Genomic DNA, 24,198 nt, shown 5'->3' with positions numbered 1-24,198 from the left:
TCCAGGATCTGAATTGCAGTCTTGTGACTGTTTTACACAGATGGTTAACTTTTTATGTTCCTCATTATCTGTCGCTTTTGCAAAACACAATGAACACCATTTATTTTTTTGATTTTTTTTCTTTTTAATTAATAGATTTATACATCAGCAAAATAATGTTTTATTTACTTGTAGCTTTATTTTGGCTTTGGAGGTTTTCCTTTAACGTTTCCTTATTACTGTTCAGCTCCTCATTCAGTTTGTTCAGATATGCCTTTATCCAACTGTTGACTGAAGTGCATACAGGCTGTTGGAGACCAAAAATAAAAGTCATGGGTTACATACACACAGTTGAATAAAAAAGTTTTTCAATCTGCTATTGAAGTTTTCAGTACATGGGTGTTTAAAAATTAGACTGTCATCCTCCCTTTGTATCACTGTGTGTACTCTTTCATACATGACCTAGGTTCACTTCCTCTCAGTTGGTGCTTTCGTTATCAATGTCTAATCGCCCCACCTCACACCTGTTGTACCTGTCTTTATATCATAGTCTGTGTAGGTTGGCAAACAGTAATTGTTTAGATCACCCTGTGATTAAACTCAATCAGCACAACTATAAATCACTTATTATATTTTAATGACTTGGCTTCAATCACATTTCATTGCTTCTGAATATTCTGTATTGCCTCAAGGAGGAAAACATGCCTTGGCACAGATATATTCCCTAAACTGTAATTTAAAACAGGAAGTAAATATTTTTGATGTTAATGGGAAAGAAAAAGTTGTGATTGATTACATACCTGTTTGTGGATTGCATGTGTGCAAAGGTTCAGTATCCTATCAGCACTCCCAGCATTTAGGCTTTCAAAGCTTCTTTTATTGTATTGTTTCTGGCCAAGTAGTCTCCATTTTCTAATTTGCTTTCTTGACTGTTAACTGGCATCAGCATTCATTGTCTGTAACTCTAGCTGACATGTTGAAATCAGATGTTTAACATTTGTTTAATTTTAAGTTCATCAGGTATCTTGCACTGCTTTTTATATGTAGTGGTTAGTACATAGTACAGATCCAGTGTTCTGGGTTTGATTTTCATTCCTGACAACTATCTGTGTAGATGTTTGCATGTTCTTCCCATGTCTGATTTAGATTTATTTTGAACCCTCTAGTTTTCTCCCCAACTCTTACATCTGCTTGTTAAGTTACTTGGTGACCCTTAAGCTGTGTCCATGTGATTGTGTGTATACATAACTGTTCCCTGCGATTAACTGACGCCATGCTTGACGTTGTCTCAATAGCCTAAGGTTTCTTCAAACCTGAATTCAATTAAGTAGGTTTGAGAGTTATGATTGTTAGGGTGTGTTTTGTCTTCATTGTATCAGTGCCGACCCCATTTGACATGTAAAAAGTATAGTAGTTTAACATCAAGGTAAAATCATGAGTTATTAAAGATACTAAATCTTTTATTCTCATCCATGCCTCACATCTTGTCGTTTCTGTTTAGGGATTCTGTGAAAAGAGTAACTGAGCATCTTCTTTCTTATGCAGAAGTGTACTATGTTTAAAAATTCTCCTTATAGTTGTGTTTTTAAGGTTTAATTTATAGCCGACTAAAACTGAATTAACATTTTATGGTATGTTTCAGCAGAAGTGATTGTATAGCCTGGACTCTGCTGTGCCAGAACTGTGTAGGCATATCAGCCTCCCGAGTATTTGTTCAGATTAATTTCTCAGCAGACCTGAAATCCCCCATTGCCAGCAGGCTGAATCTGGTTTCCTTTACACGCATGGTTTATGAAAAGTAAAAGTGTTTTTTAGATTTGGTTTTGTGGATTCCCCCTTAAAGCAGTTATAGCTTCCTGTTTATTTATCAATACTTTGTTGTCTTACTTGTCTGAGTCATGGCGAAAGTAGTTACCTCATCAAGAAGGAATTCCCAAACACGTCACTGTATTGCCCACTGCATCCTTTAAGCATCTGCCTCCGTCACTCTCCATTCGTCTGTGTAACATGCACCTGCGCATAGCCACGAAAAGTTTATCTTTTGGTAAATTGATGACCTGTTGATAAGTTTCTAATGGATTTTTTTGCGATGTCAACTATGTATGAAAAGAAAAGAATCTGGAAACTTAGATTGCATCATGTTCAAGAAAAAATCATAAATATTAGAGTTTACTTTATTACGCATTTTAGATTATGCAGACAATATGATCCGCTGTGGCAACCCCTAACGGGAGTAGCCGAAAGTTAGAAGAAAAAGATGTTACAGCCAAATAAAACCAAAAACAGTAGAGAAAATAAAAATGCTTATTACCAATTGAGTATCAATACTGTAATGTGAAAGTCAATGTCAATAAATGGTACTTTTTAAAGCAAAAATAGGTAAAAAATGTCTTGTTCAGATACCACACAGAGTATCAAACCGGGATCAACATGAATGTACCAGCTAGAGACCTAACTTAGATAGAATGGAGTAATCATATCACACCTCATTTGGATCAACAAATACTGTCTTTCTATCAGATGCTGCATCATCTGTGAAAACTCTGATATTAACTTTCAAGGCTGAAACCCCAGAATATCTGTTTACAGTTGGCACTATATCAGTCCATGAGACAAACTAAATATTCTCACTGTCCTAAATGTTTGAAGCACACTTTTCAGTATTGCTTTAATTTTGTGATCCTAATGCCCTAGATTTCACCTTGTCAGTTGTAACATTAAAGTTGGAAGGCTTTAAGGACTCTTCAGGATTCAAATTGAGCTTTATCTGTCTGTCCAAATTGAAGCTTCCTAAATCTAGTTCATGGCTTAAGGAGTTAGTGTTATATCCCTGCATTATTGGGCACAAGACACAATCCAGTTCAGTTCTGACAGGTGCAATCTGTTCATCACAGAACAGTCTCGTGCACACATTCACACTGAAATCATATGAAGTTAATTGGATCTCTTTGCTCCCCTACTGTACATCATCTGCAATTTCAGTTGATTCCTTGATTTTCACCATGTAACGTTCATTTTACCTGATGTGAAAGTAAAATTATTGTAGCAATAATACATCTCTGTTTTATGGTGTTTTTCAATTGAACTTAACATTTTGCTTTATGAAATGTCCTGGTGTTTATTTGGGAATATTATACATTAAATGTATTGCAGGCATATTGTGTGTGTTTGTGTATACTCCTTATTTTTTATAATAAACACTTAGACATTGTTTTTTGTTGCTTCTACAACAAGATAATTTTCCTATTGAAGGCATATTGTGTGTGTGTGTATGTGTGTACTCCTTATGTTTTATAATAAATTAACACTTAGACTTTGTTTTTTGTTACTTGTACAACAAGTTAATTTTCCCTTATGGTTTGGGGGGTGCAAAAAGAGTTCAGTGTCTCTCATAGACAAATTAATGTGAAAGGCACTATCTGTTTGTCTTTCTTAACATAAAAATGAACAGAAATATATATATATGTTAATCTGTCCTGCTTGTTGATAAGTATCCCGTTTTTCCTTTCAAAAGCATGTCTTTAGTATTGGAGATCTTCTGTCCCACTGCATGAATTATAAAACATGCTGTATTTACATCAAAAATTAGGTTGCCTGGCCTGCTGATATAAAACATAGTAATGCTGCTTTTTTTATTTTCATTGTTTACATTTGACAACATCAAAGAAAATTTGTCTGACTGTCAGCTGTGTTTCAGGACACTGGCGGGTTGAAAGGAGGGCTTGAAATGGTGCTGTGTCTCTACCTTGTGATTTTAAAAAAAAGTTCTGAATTATACAGGAGAGAAATACACTCATAACCTTGATCCACCCACTCTAGTGACCTGTGTGTTCTCTTTCTTTTGTTTATGTAGAGTGTTTTGAAATCAATGCCCTGAGATGATTGCATGGAGAAAGTGAATTGAAGCCTTCTGTTAAAAAAATTAGTCAAGCGCATGTTCACAGGTAAGCTCTGTGGTACTTCAGTTTTTAAGTAGATATTTGAGATCTTACTGGGGTTCTGCTGATATTTATAGAATGGTGAAACCTTGAGGAGGGACAGATTTGGTTTTCTTTAAAAAAGGCAATATTTAATCTGTTGAGATAAGGAAACCAAATATATTTAATACAGAAAGTGAGCTAGACTCCAAAGAAGATTGAAAGCTATTCTGTTTTTAAATATGTCTTTGTGCATTAGTGGTATTTCACCTTTTCCAACACAAATGCATTTTGTAGTAGTGATTCAGACTCCTTTATTTACAAGTTTGTTTTCCCAAAGTTGACCATGTACATTCAGAGTTTGTCTAACTCCGGTTCCCCTCACACAACTAAACAAAACCAAAACTTTTGGCTTTTTCTATGGTATTGGTCTTTGTTAAAGATACAAATCTCTCAGTCCCAACAGTTAGTAACCATCCTTCTATTATTTCAGCACATACACTGTACTGTGTAAAATCTTGGATCTCATATATTCAAACCACTTCATCACAAATCATTTTTCTTTCTTTTGGAATGAACTCATTGTTTGTCATCAATATTTGCCTACTTATTAATCAGATACTTTTCTGACTGATAACAGTGAGAGTAGGTTGCATAAAGGTCACTAAAATGTTGTGATTAGATGAGGCAGTATCTGATTAGCATGTGGTATTGCAATGCCTTCTAGTGGTTAAAGTAAAAATTGCAGTGTCTCTCTTATTTTATTAGCTACACATCTGTTAAATTATCACAAGTCACTGTTTCTTAAGTCTTATTTGTGCTTGACACAACATCAGTGTTATCTTGTACAATGATTATATTGGCTGTCGCTATTTTTAAATTATGCAGATTTTTCTCTAATAACTCTAATGCACAGCACCAGATCTCATCTCACTATTATAAAAAAAAAAAACCTTTGGGAGGGAGACTAGGGAGACGAGACGTGATCTTCTTGGAAGACAATTTGAAGTCCCGCAAGAGACACATTAACTTGCTCCCAGCTCTTAAAACAAAGACAAGCAAAACACGCAGTTCGCCAGCAGCAGAAACCCAGCAGATGATCTGACCACTTCTCCTTGTGTGCGTTCAGCCACCCTATATCCCTCCTCCTCCCCCCCCCCCCTCCCCCTTCACACTGCGAGCGACAGAGAAGCAAAGTGGCAGAAGGACAGCTGCTGTACAGGCTTTAAAATGATAGTCGGGCAGCGCGACAGCAGAAAGACAGCAGATGATCCGTCGGCATCTCCTTAGCATGCGTTCAGTCACCCCCCCTTCACAACACAAGCAGTGTTATATGTCCTGCAAGAAAAGGACAAGTATTGTTTTTACAATGTCATGCAAGAAAAGGCAGTGAGACATCATTTAAAACAAGTCCATGGACATCTAACGTAGCAGCTGTTGGATTGCTTTTGGCAGACACGCTTCATGTGCTCCCAGCTCTTAAAAAAAAAAAAAAAAAAAAAAGACAAGCGACAAGCAAAACATTCAGCTCGACAGCAGCAGAAAGCCAGCAGATGATCCGACCACTTCTCCTTAGCGTGCGTTCAACCACCCTAAATCCCCACCCCCATGACTCCTCCTTCACAACGTGAGCGGCAGAGACATGAAGTGGCAAAAGGACAGCTGCTGTACAGGCTTTGAAATGATCGGGCAGCGAGACAAACAGAACATGCAGCTCGCCAGCAGCAGAAAGACAGCAGATGATCCGACGGCATCTCCTTAGCGTGCATTCAGCCGCACCCCCTTCACAACGCGAGCAGCGTTATACGTCCTGCGAGAAAGAGATGTAACCACGCCCAGGGCCGAAAATAAAGGACAAGTTTTGTTTTTACAAAAGTTTTAAAGTAAAAGTGAAAATAATGCATATGTAACAATTCCCATGAAAATAACAATCTCTTTAAATTGTATATCTGGTAAATGAAACCCAGGGGTGGGCGAGCGAAGCGAGTAGGGTGCAGAGCCCCCTAGTAGTTAAAAAGACACAACTGCAGCAGATCTTCCCAGTGAAATTCAGTTGCATACAGTTGCTCTTGGTTGACTTGAAGGGGGGTTTGAAAGGTTCGAAAGGTGAGCCTTCTTCCCCTCCAGCTTCAATGCAACTTAATTGCAACACTCCCTTCACTTAAGGAAAATGGTCAATGTGAAGTAAGCAATTCATGGTTGTGTCTGGTTGAAACCAGGCTTGACAGTTTTATTGTTTGTTTGGAAGGAGAGGAATATTATTTCAGAATCTGTCCCGATACTTTTAATTAACTTTAGATAGCAAACAATTTACCTACTTATACATGCAGGACCAGGAAATTGTCAGGGATTTTATTAAATTTTGACCTTTTAATTATTGCATGTGTTTCATAGTTAATAACAGTTGTCAGGTCTTCATCCAGAAGATAAAGTTAGATAAAATGACACTTAAGTGAGCAGATAACATAGTATATTACAAGTAAGCCCGCGATTCGCCAGCGAATCGGAAATCCAAGAATGGCATTCAGCTTCTGCGTGATGAAATATCATGGAGGGTATATGCGGTGGTGTGGGCGGTCGCGTCCGGGTGGCTGTACAACCTGGAGTGCACGCTTCACCTCAGGTTTAGTTCACAGGTCGTAGGCATGGTAAAGTTTCCATTTAATTCAATAACATGTATCCTTATGGGCCATACGGGCTCGTGTTTGTATTACTAATCGTTGAGCTCCCTCCATTTGGATACGTGCCTCCTTTGCCTGTGCTGTGTCAAAAGTGCTTTGTGGGCGCGCTCGTTCATTGTCCGGGCGGCTGTACAACCTGGCATGCACGCTGCACCTCAGGTTTAGTTCACAGGTCGTAGGCATGGTAAAGTTTCCATTTAATTGAATAACCGTATTTGAACTAAAGCGGTTTCTTTGTGTGGGCGCCTTCGTTCATTAAGTCTAGTTTACAGGTGGTGTTGTGTCTCGTCTTTGTTGTTCTGTGGCTGTGTCGTTAGGTAGAAGTCGTTTACTGTTAGGAAGCATACTCCAACCTATACACACTGAGTGGTGGCACAGTGGATTATTTGTGTTGGATCTGTGGCTCTCTTGCATGTAGTGTTTCAGAAACGCGTTGTAGGCGCCTTTGAGCTCTGTGTTGTTGGAGCCGTGACTCCTTTGCGTCCGCTGTTTCAGAGGTGCGTTGTAGGCGCATTCGTTCATTTTGTTTATCCATATGGGCTCGTTTTTGTATTTCCGTTACTTGAGGTGTTTCGTTTTGGAGCCGTGATTTCTTTGCTTGTGGTGTTTGTGAAGCGCGTGGTAGATGCCTCCGTTTATTGTTTGTATCCCATTGGGATTAATAAAGTATCTATCTATCTATCTATCTATCAAACATGCCACACAGACTACTGGCACATACATACTACTGACTCTGGGAGGCTGCTGCATTTGACTTTGGGTTGTGGTGTTTGGGCACCACCTACTGACTTCTGGGAAGCCGCTGTGTTTGTTTCTGGGGCGGCGCACTGCGCATGCGTGTCGGTGCCTACGTGCATAAATTACGACTGTGGTTTAGTAATGTAGATACTTCATTCCATCTATCACTTCTTGAACAGTTTAACTTGGCATCACAGACCTTTCCTTGGAACATATGGTGTAAAGCGGAGCTAGCCCACCCTGGACACTAGCTCATTATGTGGCACACTTGCACAAACACTCAATTCTCCTTAAACAGGGCTATTTTGGAGTTGTCAGTCAACCTAACGCACACAGTTTGAGGAATGTAGATGAAGTTTTAGAATATATTATCTCACACAGAAATGGGAATAATGGCAGACTCTACACAGACTGTGTATGTATCTGAGGTTGCAACCTTGGATTCATGACCAGTGAAAAAGGAGCCGACCATTGCATCTTATTTCAATAGTTTGGGTATATTTCTGAATTTAAAATAATATAGGTCAGGCAAGGAAAAGGAATTACCCTACTTGGACCCAGAAACTGGTATGTCTCATTTTAGAAGCAGTGAATACAACTAGATTTTTCCTGTGGATAATGATCCATCTGTCGCAACAACATTGTGGAGGAATTTTGGATTAATAATCCTTGCAGAACTGATTGAACATAGCAGCAGTCCAGAGTTTTCAGTTCTTCCCTCAGCCTTTTCAGGTTTGGGTCTGGAATTTGTTTTTCTTGACCCATTTAATTATAACAACAACATTCATTTATATAGCACATTTTCATACAAATGATGCAGCTCAAAGTGCTTTACAAGATGAAGAAAGAAAAAGGTAAAACATAAAAATAAGATTAGGCAATACTAAGTACCAAAGAATAAAGTAAGGTTCGATGGCCAGGAGGAAAGAAAAAACAAACGTAAAAAAAAAAATCTGCAGGGGTTCCAAGGCCATGAGACCACCCAGCCCCCTCTGGGCATTCTACCTAACATAAATGATCTAAATCTTAATCTTGATTATACAAGTAAACTTGTGTGGACGTTTGGATTATTATTATCTTGCATATCCCTCCTGCATTTCTACTTCTTCATCGCTGACAGATGGCTTCCCCTGAAACATCCTCTTATACAGATTCATTTGGCATCTCCAAACCATTACATTTATGGTATTAGGAACTTAATTTGAAATATAGTGTCAACATTTTTCAGATATAACTAGTCCTATGTTAGCCATAAACATTTACATTCTAGTCAATACTATACTTAAGAATCATCTGACTGCATTTGGCACTTGTTTCATTATCTTTTACATCAAATATTTCAATGCCTTTTTGTTCTTTAGTGTATCTGTGTCCTGCTGCAGTTTATATAAAGATATTAACCAGGTTCACTATAAAATGTGCAGTAATGTGAAACAGTTGAACAAAATGTCCAAACACTTTTTACTACCACTGTGAATAAAGGGCATAATCACTGAGCTAGTTGATCATTTTGTTCCTTTGTGTATAGGTTTGAGGTTCAGTTATACATATTCTTTGATTAAGCTGTGAAATTTGTGGGTGCAGTAAAGAGCACATGAAGGGGCTATATATCAGAATGAAATCTAGACATGAATCCCTATGAACCATCAAAATTGTTCTATCCCCACAGACTTCTTATGTTTTATTAATCAGTATAGGTGGTTGATGACAATGATTTGTTGTGTAGTATTGTAAATACTGTTTCCATTGCTGAATGTGTTAAATGAAATTGCTGCCATCCTCCTGTAGGTCCCAAACAATGTGTTCTTGAATATTAACACTTGAAAAGCAAGGTTTGCTGTTCTTTTCTGCCACCATGTGGTGGTAGCATGGTACTACTCTGATATAAGAGCCGCTGTGCAAAAATAACCCCGTGTCATGAATATTTTGGCAAGCAAGTCAAACACATGGGTGATACCCAGCAAAATGAAGTGAAATGAACAGGAAACACATTCACGCAAACATGCAGAAAGTTTCAAAATTCTACTTGTTGCTTTCATGCTGGCATCAGACAAATTCAAATGCCCAAGATTCTGCCCTGTTTGATGTTTATTATAGTGAAGGAAGGTGTCACAGTGGTTAGTGTGACTGCATCATGTATCCAATGTTCAAATCTTGCATCTGGGCATTGTTTGTCACATTTGTCTGCACTTCTCTGTGTGTTAGTTTTTTTTCACACTCCGAATACAGGCAGGTTCGTTTACAATTTCAGATTGGTTGTGTGCATGCATGTGTGTACACGTATGTGTATATACATGTTAGTCCTTTAAATAGACCCCACCCCCATTGGTTGTGTGCATGCATGTGTGTACACGTATGTGTATATACATGTTAGTCCTTTAAATAGACCCCACCCCCATCCCCACCCCACCATCCAGACATTGAATAATGTCTTATGCCTGCTGCCAGATTAGGTTCTTCCATCCTACGACCTTGAATTGGGATATTGGAATAGTCAAGTTTTCAGACGTGTTACGTTACCATGGTAGATGAAAGCAAAGGTTTGTGCATACTGTCAATACACATGAAATGTGACATGGATAGTGTAAACAACCATTACAAACAGTAAAGGTGTAATGTTTTTTTGTTTGCATGTGTAACTGAATAAAGAGACAATCTTTATATAAAGGAAATATCTTTACATCATTGCACACTGCTTCTTATAGTTACAAGATTTGGCAAAGTAGATCATTTGTTTTCTGAAAAACCCAGTCACACCATAAATGATTTAAATGCATGGGTATGATTTTTTTATTTTTATTTTTTTTGATGAATCATGTTTAACTCTTTATAACTAGTAAGGAAAAAACAAAAAATGATGACAACACAAAAGGGAAGAGAAGCACACTCTAGGCAATTATAAATTTATTTAGGGGAATGTATGCAATATATTGTCAATTAATTCTCTCCTATGAAACCAGGAGAGCACATAATTGATAAATTAATTTTTCTACATATTCCGGTAGTTCAGTCCTCTCAAACCCAGTGATTCATATATGACCAAAAAAGCTTCTCATTCCTATTTTAAGAGTAAATGAATAAGCTACTCTTTCTAATGTCAACCAAAGAATGCGGGAGATTGAATACTCCTTAATGTTTTTAATCCTACTTCACTTGTACATGGAGGAGGGACAGACACTTAAAACATTTTACTGAACACATCATTCTTCCCTATTCTGTTTTGCTATTTTAATTTTAGCACTGCTGCTTTTTCCAAAAACTCCACTTCAATGTTACTTTCTATAAATATCTACTTTTAATGAGTAGCCCCATTTTTAATGGAGTACTGCTCTTTTCTCCTTTCCTGTTAGACCTGAACATAAGAGCATGCAAGTGCAATATGTGTAGTATATGAGCATCTTCATTTATGAACAACTAGCCCTACTACAAACAAGAAATTGGCCTAAACGTGGAGGGGGTTAGCTAATACTGAAATGGGGGAGGGGAGGGGAGTGTAGAGAGTGAGGATTGTCCATAACATGTGAACTTGAAGATGTACTAAGCAAAAAGATTTAACTGACAGATGCTGGCCTAGCCAGCTTGACTGTGCTCACTAGAAAGGTAAGTAAATTGTTTATGTCTGATAAGTGTGAATTCTTTTGCATTTTTGTAATTGAGAATCAAATAGAAATACTATTGTGTGGTTGCTTATAAATCTTACAATGATACACTAATTTTGTATGCTTTCGTATTTAACATGCTCCACCTTCTGGGAATGTCACATACGTTTTTAACTGTATACATATGTATAACTATAGCAGAAGATTCTGGATTGTTAGGGTGAAGAACTGTCCACCTGGTATAAATAGCCAATCTGTGAGTGAGAGTCCTACATGACTTGCCTTTTATATTAAATCTCAGCTGCTCCAACCGCGTATCTCCCTTAACATTTGCACGTGGCATTTGACAAAGATATATTGTTCTGTGCCCAGTGTTGTCAGCACTAATTATTTCTCACATCTCCCATTTTCTGTATCTGTTCAGGGTATGATGGAGCAGCAGTGAACACATTTGCTGAGAAGTGATCTTGAATTTCGATTAAACACCCATAAGTACGAACAGGGATCTTGAATCTCTTTGTTAAGCAAGACAATTAGGAGCAGGCTGGCCAGTAGGTGAGGAACTGGCAAACACAGTTACTGTGGTAAGCAGGCACTTTAGTGTCCCAGTGGGTTCATGTTGTGATGAACAAAATGATCTAATTCCGATTTTGATGTTACGCAATAACACTGCATATATACTATGAATGTAATTTGTTATGCCAATGCTTGTTCTGTTTTTCTTAAATACATGTAAGAGACAGATATCCCTTTCAACCTTTTTGACCTTTATTATGTAGTTGTTGTTGTACTTTTAAACAGTTTAACACTAAATATAAACTGAAAGCAACACCATACAATTTTTTTTAAAGGTCATAGATGTTGCTCATCATATTTCTTGTATTGCATTTATACACATTTATCCTTATAATATTTAGTAATATTGGTTCATTTGCTAAGTGATCATGTGATACTCTCACATACATCTTCATGCCTTCATTCATCCATCCATTATCCAACCTGCTGAATCCGAACACAGGGTCACGGGGGTCTGCTGGAGCCAATCCCAGCCAACACAGGGCACAAGGCAGGAAACAGTCCCGGGCAGGGTGCCAACCCACCGCATGCCTTCATTCAATTTTAACTTATTTCCTGTCTGTACCTTTTATATGTGTGGTTGCCAACAGGGCATTGCTAGACAATTGTTATGTATTCTGTGGTTTGTTAACAGTTTGTTATGTTAAAGTACAGAAAGTGATTGCAGAAGACTACAGGATTGTCAATAATTTATTTTATAAGTAAATAAGCATTTTTTCTGTTTTTTGTGTCTGATAGGCTGGATGCATCACACATCGGAACAGTTTGGGGGGCGCAGCACACAGGATAATTTTCCTCTGGAAAGCCTAAGTCAAGGCAGAGGATGGGGACCCACAGGGGGCCGTTCATGGCTTCCACCATCATCCAGGTAGGCAGAGTCATGGGGGGTTATTCTAAATATTATGAAACACCAAATGTAAGATGAATTTGAATTTAAATACAAAATTTAGGGATTTATGCATTGTTTTTTAGATTTAGAAACAAAATATCTTTACTGTGCCAGTAAACCCTGCTAACTATAAACTGGTGTGTTATGTGCTAACACCTTTGGGAAGGAGTTAATAATTCATTATTGGGTGCAAGCTAACCTTATGTGCTGAAGCACTTGCTTACTTGAGGTTTTCATCAATTTTTGTTTCCCTTGTAGGTGTGCTAGCAGCACAAGCCAACCATCCCTTCCACCTCACCCTCCTCCTCACATGAGTGGTCTTGTACATCCCAACAAGCTCATGGTTTCAGTTGGGTGAGTAAATTGTAAAACACTAGTAACTAAGAAATCTACCAGACATTTCAGGGAAATGTACATGTCACTCTGTACTAGCAGAAAGTGGGTAATTTTTTATAACAACAGTTTCTGAATATGAATCTTTTTCTAATAATTCAGAAATCTGTGGAATAAACATCCATTAAGCAATAAGTACCATGCCGTTCATATTTTTTCTAGTCGAAGTTGTAGCAGCATAAATTTCAGTTTAGTACCAAAGTCTACTTTGATTCAGAAATACTTTCAGATTATAACTGTTGCTAACTCACTTATAGGTCTCTGCCCCGAACGTTGCATGACAAGATTGATGCCATTCATGGTTTAGCACAAAGCCTGCTGCGAGATCAGCATCAGCCACGTTTGTGGGAGCAGCTGGGGCAAATCTATGAATCGGAGCAGGACTTGGAGGAGGCACTGCGCTGTTATCAGAACACCTTGCGATATCAGACGTATGGTGGCGGCTACAACCACCTCTCCACACATGTTAGCCAGCTGCAGCGGGTAAAAAAAGATTGCTCTTTTTATTAAATTCTACTTTATTTATTATTGTGAAAATTGGGGACAAAAAACAGACCTGCAGTAAAGGAACATTTTGTATATTTTGAGAGACAGAATGAACTAGAACGCTTTCTTTTTCCTTTCTTTCTGTATGTAGTTTCTCAATCCTCACCAGCATCGGCCTCGCACTCTGCCTTTGGTTGTTGATGTGTGGAGCCTTCTACAGCAGGTAATGATTTTTGCATAGCATTATTTGCCATTGTTGTGCATGCGTAATGACTTCTTACTCTTCAGCTTTTTGTAGAAGAGCTCTTCTCCAGCTGCCCACTCTTTAGTTTCCTCCTGCATCAGTTGCCATGGTGCTCATTCCCAATCATTGTATTAGAGAAAATAAAATGCTGTAGTGTTTTCTTAGAAAACTGAAGAGAAGAAAATTAATTTTACCTATCGCAGTGTCATGTATAAAAAGTTTATGAAGATTTTTTTTTTATTTTACTTTGAGTTCCACACTTTGTGTTCGCAGTATTTTTCAGGAATACCAGCTTAATGTTTTATTCAGTCTACTGTATCTTTAATGGAACAAACATTTTGATTTGACTGTGGGTTCAGTATAAAAGTAGAAAAATCCAAGAATATTTCACTTGTTTAACATGAATTTTGATTATTACTTCTATAGCAACCCAGAGCTTTTCCAGGGAAAAACAATTGTCAACTAAAACGTCCTGCTACTCATATGGACCATTCGGTGATCCATCACACGCCAGGTATTCATCACATGATTTCCAGTGCTGCACCAAATGATGAGATTCCAAGTCAAGTGAAGAGAAAGAGAAGCACTAGTCCCGATCAGGTAAGATTGAGGTTCTGAAAGTTGTTTTTTTGCTCTAGGTACAGATATATTATTATTATTATAATATTATAATTATGTTACTTATAAATTCACATAATCTTTTGTCTTTCTTTCAATTTAATGAGTTTTCAATTTTTCGTAATTTGCTTGTTATTTATACCGTATACCTGTAGATCAGCACATTTAACATTTTGGTTCATGATATATTTTCACATATTCTTCATTTTATTTAGGGTAAACCATGCAAATAAATTGTTTTTAAGATACTACTTTAACAGATACCCAATTCATTTTTCCTTCTTGCTTGGTTTCCAGTCATTTCTATATACGTGCTTGTATAACATTAAATGGAACCATGTGATGCTCAGTTATTTTTATCTCGTTGTTGGACTAACAACGACCTAGGTGCACCATGGAGGGTTACAGCGAACACCTATCACAAACCCTCACCATCAAGGCCATTACCAGCAGTCCAAGCCCAACCTATGGAACCCTCTGCATAAGAGTGGCCATTCCTGGCATCACCCTGAAAGGAAAAGCACACAGGCTGATTTCCAGGTGAGATTCAGATATTATTGTATTTAGTAGTACAATAATTTAATAAGTATAGGTCTGTGTTGGGATATGACACTGTTGACTCACTTTTATTCTCCAGATAAAAATGAGCAAATAAAACCACAGTTTTTATTTTCAGCTGAATTTCACTTACCGTAATTAGCAAAGTGAAATAGTGTGATGCAGATGTTAATGTAGCATCTGATGCTAATGGTGAGGAATGATACTGTATGGTTTCCTTTACTTTGTGTTTTCATATGCACATACCACAGAATGCAACTCCCAGCTGAGTGATAAGTTCTGTCCTAAGAAAGCAGTTGGCTGTTTAGCTGAATGGTAGATAATGCTGCTTGTTATATACAGTATGTGTCCTGGCCACACTGAGCAGTCCTTCAGCAAAGACAGCACATCTCTAATGAGGTATCAGTTATCAGTTAGTGGTGGGTTTTCATTCCATCATTTTTTCCTTTTCCAATTCTATGAGGTACTGTGCCTTTATCAAAAACTGTACTATGTTTAAGTATGAGATCAACATACTGTACATACTGTTTAGCTTATTTGTGTTTTGCAATTTAAAGTACAGTAATAGTTCTTCATGGTTATTTTACTAATTTTGATTTTTTTAATAAATAGTAAAGCACTATGGAGTTTGCAGATTTTTCCCATAACAGGCATTTTCAGTGCAATTTCCGACTTACATACAAAACCTGGTTACAAAGTCTGCAGGAACAGAACTTGCTTATAAGCCGAGGCTAGTGTGTATATGGAAAATTGTATACACATGCTTTGGTTTTATTTATCATAGAATCAATAAATAAAGTTGACACAAGTGTACAAGGCATTTTGTGTGTGGCTTGACAGGTCCTTTTATTATTAAAGGTTGACATATTAAATAAAAATCCTCTTTGTACAAGGTTTAATGCTAAATGTTCATTTTTTATTTTATTTTTTTGCTTAAGTTCTTTTTTTGAATCTGTAGCAGTCTGTCAGTTTTTAAAAGAATCTGTTTTTCTCTTCTATGCTAGGATCAGCAGAAGAATATTTTAGGAGGGTATCCGTGTCGAACAAATTCAAGCAACACTTCCTCATCGCTTAGCCCTCCTGCCTTAACATCTCCACCTCAGTTCATCAACAGAAGTAACTCCAAATCACAGCTACAGACTACCACCAGCTCCTTGATGAACCAGATTCATGATGGTGCAAGCAGTAACAGCCCCAGTATATTATCAAGTACTTTAAACAGCCAGCATCAATTACAATGTCCAGCATCAGGAGAAGGAAACCGCAACAGTTACAATCAGAGCCGGCTGACAGTTGAAAGTGCAGCCCGGAATGAGCTCAGGGGCAATCCAAGAAGTGACTTCAGAGAGCCTCGTGTCATAGGTAGTGATAGCCAGCAGGCTAGACTTGAGCAGCAAAGAGTCTCACCAGCAGATATTACCTGTGTGCCTTATAACACTCATCACCAACCCAACAATAGCACAGTTGCTGGAACACCTCACAGCCTGGCCACTGTGTCATCTTCAGCCTCATCCAGTGAGGTTTGGAGAAAAGAACAGCACTCATCAGCTGGTGGCAATGGCCCTCATCTAGTGAGTATGATAGGATTTCATTATTACCATTATGTCTTTTATTCCCTAATATTTTATAATGTTAAAGTGCTTAGCATTTCCATCTTGAGTACCTGGGTCCCATTTTGTTTGGAGTGCCATCTATATCAAGTGTATTTGACCTGTTCAGTGATTCTTCCCAGTGTCCAAAGACAAACTGCCTAATGGACTGATCTTTCTAACCTGCTTAGTATGAATGTGTTTGTATCTTGCAATGAATTGAGGTCTGATTTAGGACTAGTTCATATTGTTGATTCTTCACTATTAGGGTAAGCTGTTGAGTCCCTCAAACTAGGTAAGTCATTATGAACATGGGTGGATGGATGGATGATTGGATTTTCACACCTGAGGAAAGACAGACTGTTAAATAATTATGTGAACCAATTTTGTATAAAATACATAACTGAAACTGAAAAATGAAACATGTATTAACGGCCTTGATGACCAATTTTTTTTTTCTCTTTTTTTAGACAGCAGGACTGTACTCCCGTAGCCAAGGGCTTGAAACTCAGGGTCATAACCGACCTTCAGAAGGGGATACAGCTTTGGTGGTGCATGAGCATAAACCATCCAGCCCCCCTTCTTTGTCAGGAACAGCTGCCATTGTCACCACTGCCACTGACATTAATCATGCCAGTATGTACAACAGCAGCAGCACCTGTAAAACAGTTCAGGTTACAGCACCCTCCACTGGTAGCACCACAGTGGGAAACCTTATTAGGACTACAGCAAACTGGAAGGGAGACTCCAGGAAAGATTTATCTCTTTCATCAGCCTTTGTGAATCCTGGAGTAACTGATGGAATTGGGTCAATGTATGGCAAAGATGTACATGGGTCATTAGTTAAGCAGGAGTCCTTCTATGATCACAGCAACATTTCTGTAACTGCTGCTCCTTCAACCACTGTAATTAGCCATAACATTAGGACCAGTTTTCAACAGTCAAATGTGAAAAGTATGAGTAACGAAAAGGAAATTGGTGGACTGCAAAATGTGAATACTGCTAAACCTACTGTTCCCCCACCTACGGCATTTGAAACAGTCCAGCCATTGTCTGATCAACCATTATCTTCTCAGGCTCATGAAAGCCCTTACCTTAAATCTTTTCCTAGGAAAACTCAAAGCATTGAGGAGGTATTGGACAAGTTGGATGCAGAACTTGAAGGGCGGACACAAAGTGAAATAGAGTTATTGGAGGAGGAGAAGGAGGAGCAAAATGTAAATGATACAATGCCTATTTTGACTTGTAATCATGACAAGGTGTCTCCTGCTCAGCCTGTTTCAAATAAAAAGTTCCAGCAACGATGTATTGAGAAAGATACAGCAAGAATGTCAGCATCTTCTCCTTACTGGACAACTGGAAATAGTAATGCTATTCACCTCCCCGCCTCTCCAGCTGAAGACGAGCGACCAAAAACTCCTGGGCTCGACCTTGGTGCTGAGCAGGAGAAGCAGAGGAGCAGGAGTGAAAGCAAAAACAACAGCAGGGAGATGCAAGGACCTCAGGTATCACAGTCACCAAATACCTCAGGAACTACATCTTACAGGCCCTCCGAAATGGATGGTCTATTAATGCAACAAACAGCAGCAGTTTTACCCAAAGATCTAGCAATGCTAGGAGCTGTAAGAGGCAACCGGACACCATCCCAGGGGAAAACATCTCCATGTTTTACAATGGACAGACAGCAGGATTGCTTAAAAGGAGTAGTAATAAAAAAAGAGACAGAACCTGTAAAAATAGAAAATGGTAAGAAGTTGTTTGAAGATTTTTCTGCCAGCCCTGGTGGTCAGGCTGATCAGTTTGAGGAGCCATCGGAATTGTCCACCATTTTGCCTGATGGTTTGGCCAATATCATGAAAATGTTGGATGAGTCAATTAAAAAAGAAGAATTATATAAGAACACCAGTCATGTTAAGGATCAGTATAGCTGTGTCTCCCCGGTTCAGAGCAGCATACAAGCCACAACAGAAAGGGGTCAACCTCCTCCCCTACTGGAAAGACCAAAAGCTACTCTGCAAGGCTCCAACCTTAACATTAATGCAGTCAACAAGACTCCACCTGTTCTCAGTAGGCAGGGGTCTGTGGCTTCTCTGTCATCATCTTACAGCCGGTCTTCCTCTTTTTCTGAAGAGGATACTAGAAGCCCAGTGAAATTGAGTCCCAGTTATACAAGAAAACACAGGCAACTGGATATATCAGAATCCCCAGTTAAGGATCATCATGTTTCCAGTAGCAAATACCAGGACTCTAGAGTTTGTGATGTTTCTGAGAATATTGATATCAAAAAATCTGAAGACAAATTACAGAAGAAATTAACTCCTGAAAAGTCTAGCATTAAAAATGACAAGGAGAAGTTGCCCTCCATGAAGGAACACCATGAAACTGCGAAGAATGAGACACGAGACTCTCCTCCCCCATATGCCCCACTCCAGCAGACTGGAGTAGGTAACATGTTTAAATCTCTTGCTTCAGTCCTTGAAAGTCAAAAATATTCCTACAGAGGTGGCCCTTTTGGTAGACAGCCAGCTGGAAGTCGTGGAAGCAGTGGATCTTCTTTGAAGTACAAGCCTTCCATCGGTGGAGATATCCCCAGAAAGAGTCCTGTATGCAGTGAGTCACTAGCATTTTCTTCTCAGCTAACTACCTCAGATTATGAAGAAATGTGGTGCACTAAAACTCATTCAGTGGTGCCCAAAAAAGAGATTACCCAGAGTAGCTCAAGAGACTTGAATAAAACCGAAATAAAGAAAGAGGAAATGGGAACTCTCGATAATGATGCAGATATTAAGCAGGACTTTTGTGAGGGGCAAGACAAAACTAAGGTCCTGCCAGAAATTGGAAAGGATGGCATAATAATGAGCAAAAAGGTGACTAAGGTGAAGGAGGAAAGGAAGCAGACATCAGTGTCAAAGACATCACTTGCAGAGCAGGGACGTAGTTGTGAAGTTCTTTTGACGCGATATGAAATTCCAGAAGGAAGCTGCTGTGTAAAGGCAGACAAAGACAGAAAAAATGAAAAGGGAAGAGAAAAAGAGATGGAGAAGGAAAAATCAGGAAAAGGGCAGAAGACTGAAGATAGACATAGACGAAGAAGTAGGAAAGACCACAAAGAGCACAAAAAGCACCGGAAAAGGGATTCTTTGTCTGCCTCCACATCCTCCTCTGGAAATGGGCTCAGCAGCAGAAGTAGCTCACAGAAGCACAAGGATAAAGAAAGCAAAACTCATAAGGATAAGAGCAGACAGGTGCTAGGAAACTTGGACATGCAGAGCAAAGAGGTTCAAGGCAGAGAGAAAAGCAAAGCAGAAGGAACTAGCGCAGTATCCACAAAGGGTGAATCAAAGAGGTCACCTAACTCTGGAAATGTTAAGAAGGAAGAGGCATCAGCAACAGTATCTTCTGGTGGAAACCATAAAACTGGAAGCTCTTTAGGACCCGCAGACCTTTTGAAGCTGAAGGCACTTTCTGATGGTCCCCCTAAAGAGCTGAAAATTCGTCTGATTAAAGTGGAGAGTGGGGATCGTGAGACTTTTATTGCTTCGGAGGTGGAGGAGAAGCGAATTCCCCTTTCAGAAATCACCATTAAAAACACCGCTAGTGAAGTGATCCGGGCCTGCAAGTAAGTGTGATCAGAGCCCTTTGAATTAGTTCGTCAGATTCATCAATGTCTACAGATCTGATGTCCTCTGAAAACCTATATGAAAATCCTCTTACACTAGCTGGCTTCCCACAAGCCTCCTTACTTTCCAGTTTTTAAAATGCCAGTTTTTTTTTCTCAACTTAGTTCAGTGGATAGTTCATTATTTATAATAGCATTACACTCTTAATATTAACGCACCCACTTAGTGTTCAGTTTAAAATAAGTATATTAGAATGTTTTGATTGCATTTAACTGGTACTTACTATTATGTTCTGATTTTTTAGTGCCATATAATGTAGTTTTTTTTTTTTTTAAGGTAAATATGCATAAGATAACAGGATGTGGTTTGTATAACTACCATCACATTTAAGTGGCAAGGAATGGGCAATTAGTAAAGATTGTTTTTTTCTAATGGAGCTAACAGGATTTTTTTAATCCTTTTATTATGTACTAACACATTAACAGTTTATGGAACCAAAAGTTACTTCTCTTGAAACCACATACAACACCCTGATATGTTTTTAGTCAGTACAAGCTTGATTAAAATCTTTGTTACAAAAGCTGAATTTCTGCTCTTCAATAAAATGCATTTGACTGAGAAAACTATTAAAATATCTTTGTCAGGAATGCAAAAATTAAAGGGAAGTTTTGGGAGTCCCACCTTCAACCAGAATTTTCTGTGAAGCCAAATATGGGAAATGGAGAAAATCTTCCAAAAGAGAAACTGAACCCACCTACCCCAAGTATTTATGTATGTATTACTGCAGTTTCACTACTGTAAATTCAAGAATTGTCTTTGTTTTAATGTTTTATTATGTTAATTTTATTGAGTATAATTTTGAATTTTAGTACCGGTACTTTAAGCCCTATTTAATTTTTTAAAGATTTTTAAAATTATAGAGTAAAAGGAAATAACAAGAGTGGTGCAACTTTTAATTGTGCAAAACACTATGTATGCCATCCATAATAAACAAAAAGAGGCATGCTGGTGGATGTTAACATGTCTAATAAATAATCCAAATAAAAAAGAGGATAAAATTGCTGGCAGAATATGTTCCTTTAAAGCATTTCCCAGCCACTGGTGCTTCCTTGCTAAAAGTGGTATCTCCTCTGCTTACCCCGACAAGGGGCTCTGCAACAAGAGAAGACGTCCACCGATAGGTGCAGTCAACCATTTTGTTCTGGCTCTGGTCCCTGCCTCCAATTCTAATCATTTGGCAGGGTGTCAAGCCTTGCTCCTCTCACCCACTGCTGTTCCTTGACCTCACGCAGGAGCCCACTGTTAGCACTTGCTGAACATCCCAAAGAGCAGGAGCAATTCTTCTCCCACATCCATTACTGGCAATGCGGTCCTCTTTGGGGCTCAATGAACTGCATGCATCTGCATGTGATTGCCCGACCAGTCAAGTTACCTCAGCAACATGGTCAGCCCTGACCATTTGTTTCACTTTGACATGTGCCTGCAGTCCTACTTGACTGTTTGCAGGTGCAGCAGAACAAGGTGGCAGCATGTAGTGGTAGCTATCAATCTTGACAGTGTATTTCTTCCAAGTGTTGCCTGTCTGTCAGCTGTCCATTTATGTTCAGATTTCTTCCAAGTGTTGCCTGTCTGTCAGCTGTCCATTTATGTTTGATTCAGTTTACTTTTATGTTGCACTCAAAGAACTGTAAATGTAATTACAGACTTAACAATATACTGATTAATAACACCTAAAGACACAGATTTATTTAAGCACGGATGAAGAAAAAAAAGGTTCCAATTGATGTAATTGGTTTGGAATTAACTGTCCTGTCCATCAACATAAATATTGACAAATTAAAAGAGGAAAACAAAAACTCTAGTCAGCAGGTTTGACTGACGGTAGTCAACTCAAATTTACTTTGATTACGAGTTTGTTGAATTGTGTGAATATGCCAGTACAACCATGAATGGAAATTTTTGTACTGAATATTAATGGACATGTGTACAGAGGACAAAAAGGAAGAACCCGAGCTGGTCTGGACACACCTTATCACTGTCTCATTTGTCCATGATTATTTTAATGATTATTCTGCAAAGCTGGTTTATTTTTCTGGGCTTTTATGAACCTTTTTTTTTTTTTTTTTTGTTTTGTGGTTGCAGTTGGAAAGTAAGCGTGATGCTTTCTCCCCAGTGCTTCACCAGTTTTGCACAGACTCAAAAAATCCCATTACTGTCATCAGAGGCCTGGCTGGGTCACTACGCCTTAGTGAGTATCCATTTAGACATAATGGCTTGTAGTTGTACATGTGCACTCTTTGCGCCAGGCGTGATCTCATTCAGCTGTTTTACGCCAAGTCTCTCTCACTTTATCCATGTTATTCTGAAAACCCATGATTTGAAGTAGCACATGTCTTGACATGATACTCCTTGCTCTCTTTCCTTTGCTTACTAATACATTTTGTATTACCTTTGTTGTTTATTCCGTAGATCTGGGCCTGTTTTCAACTAAGTCTTTAGTAGAAGCAAATGGAGATCATTCTGTGGAGGTGCGCACACAGGTTCAGCAGCCTTCAGATGAAAACTGGGATTTCGCAGGCAACAAACAGACTTGGCCATGTGAGAGCAGCCGTTCTTACACCACTATTGCAAAGTATGCTCAGTATCAGGCATCATCTTTCCAGGAAAGCTTACAGGTGAATGCTATGTTGCACTTTAACCCAGCTATGGATTCTTTAAATTAAATGCATGGCTTATCTGTACTGGAGTTTATGCATATTTGTACATTAAGATATTTTAAGAAAGTGTGCTAAATTCTTGAGTTTCAGATTATTTTATACTTGCAACAGTACCATTTAATCTAGGTTAGTGATATGTGTCTGATACAGAAGTAATATTCTATAAAACAGATCTTTGGACATCAGTGGATTGATAAGAAAAGTTGTATTAATTTGTTTATTTCTAGGAGGAGAAAGGCAGTGATGAAGATGAGGATGAGGAGGAACAAGTCAGCACACCAGTGCCTTCTAGCAACAGGTAGGAGCTCCTGAAGCAATAGTTTATGATTTGATTGCATCAGATTTTTTTCCAGTAGTTTGTTCAACTACAAGTGCAAAAAATTACACTGGAAAATAGGCAGATAGATGAAGTGACATTAAAACTTGTTGCTGCATAAACGGTAATAGTTATATGTATTTTTCTTCTTCTGTTTTAGTTCGGATCAGAAAGGGAAGATAATAAAGTTTGGGACAAACATTGATCTCTCTGATCCCAAGCGGTAAGGGTTCTCTCTCTGTGTAGTCATCTAATTATTGCATGCAGTCTTTCTGTTACTGACATTTATAAATTATATTGACTCTTAGCATTGGTCTGTTGTATGTAATACAAGCAATAAAAAACATGATGGTACTTATTTCTGTTAATAATATGGAAATAGTAGTATCAATGTAATTGAAACTACATTTTTATACTAGGAAAATTTAATATGAACATATTTTGCTTGTATAAATTTCCTATTTGTGCCATCATAGTTTGTTGTTCCTCCTTTCTTTTCCTTTTTGTTGTGCCTCCTTTCCTCTGTAGTTAAGAGTCTTTAAAACTCAACTCATTCACATGGTTCAGGAGACTAAGGAATTGGCAGTTTGTTTTATCTGATGTAGTGCCAGGTATCTGGAACATCAACCAAAAAACTGTACACACAGAAAGATCCAATAGTAAGCGTCCTGTCTGACATCTTTTAAAGTTTGTGGTCACTGTCCCTGAAACCCAGACACATGGCAATCTATGATCTATCTGGATAGGACAAGATGCCAAATCTGAAGATGATACCTGTTGTCCAAATACACCATTATTATTGCTTTTACAGAACACCACATTTAAGAAAGAGGTCTTCGTTTCCTTTAGGTTCCCTTGAATGGCACTACATAATTTCATTTATGTTTCATTATTATATTGCAGATGGAAGCCACAACTCCAGGAGCTTCTCAAGTTGCCCGCTTTTATGCGGGTTTCCTCCAGTGGCAATATGTTAAGTCATGTAGGATATACCATTTTGGGCATGAACACTGTGCAGCTGTATATGAAGGTGCCAGGCAGTCGCACACCAGGTAAACAGAAGATAGACTATTGTTCGGGAACTGTTGGAACTTGTGACTTTTCCCTGTTAATATATTTGGTGGTAGTTTAACAAAAAGAAGTGAGGATCACACAGATTCTTGACCACATTTCCTCTATGGTATGGTTCATTCAGAAATGTATATTTTTCAGTGGGATAAGTTAGTCTGAAAGAAGAATATTTTCAGTTTAGCAAATAAACCAGTTGAAGCTGATGTT

At 38.4% G+C, this 24,198-nt stretch overlaps 1 protein-coding gene across 7 annotated transcripts in view; it reads left to right on the top strand.

Moving 5' to 3' along the window:
• kdm6ba (lysine (K)-specific demethylase 6B, a) overlaps window positions 1-24,198 on the top strand; it is a 487,454-nt gene that overhangs the window by 451,548 nt on the left and 11,708 nt on the right. For 5 of the 7 annotated variants that reach the window (XM_051924045.1, XM_051924043.1, XM_051924042.1 and 2 more), the window contains 16 exons: window positions 3,835-3,923; window positions 11,339-11,498; window positions 12,229-12,358; window positions 12,638-12,733; window positions 13,030-13,255; window positions 13,410-13,481; window positions 13,929-14,102; window positions 14,508-14,660; window positions 15,683-16,249; window positions 16,738-19,886; window positions 20,532-20,658; window positions 22,030-22,135; window positions 22,357-22,562; window positions 22,832-22,902; window positions 23,081-23,143; window positions 23,824-23,972. In XM_051924045.1, the coding sequence (XP_051780005.1) occupies window positions 12,234-12,358; window positions 12,638-12,733; window positions 13,030-13,255; window positions 13,410-13,481; window positions 13,929-14,102; window positions 14,508-14,660; window positions 15,683-16,249; window positions 16,738-19,886; window positions 20,532-20,658; window positions 22,030-22,135; window positions 22,357-22,562; window positions 22,832-22,902; window positions 23,081-23,143; window positions 23,824-23,972 (5,284 nt within the window). In that variant the 5' untranslated portion in view covers window positions 3,835-3,923; window positions 11,339-11,498; window positions 12,229-12,233. Of the gene's footprint in view, window positions 1-3,832; window positions 3,924-11,338; window positions 11,499-12,228; window positions 12,359-12,637; window positions 12,734-13,029; window positions 13,256-13,409; window positions 13,482-13,928; window positions 14,103-14,507; window positions 14,661-15,682; window positions 16,250-16,737; window positions 19,887-20,531; window positions 20,659-22,029; window positions 22,136-22,356; window positions 22,563-22,831; window positions 22,903-23,080; window positions 23,144-23,823; window positions 23,973-24,198 lie in introns of all 7 variants that reach the window. The other 2 variants (XM_051924046.1, XM_028798178.2) reach the window with 2 other exon arrangements.

Source organism: Erpetoichthys calabaricus, chromosome 3 (genome assembly GCF_900747795.2).
Source record: "Erpetoichthys calabaricus chromosome 3, fErpCal1.3, whole genome shotgun sequence".
NCBI lineage: Eukaryota > Metazoa > Chordata > Cladistia > Polypteriformes > Polypteridae > Erpetoichthys > Erpetoichthys calabaricus.
Note: the sequence above shows the minus strand (reverse complement) of the source record. Positions and strands in the feature narration are given on the sequence as shown.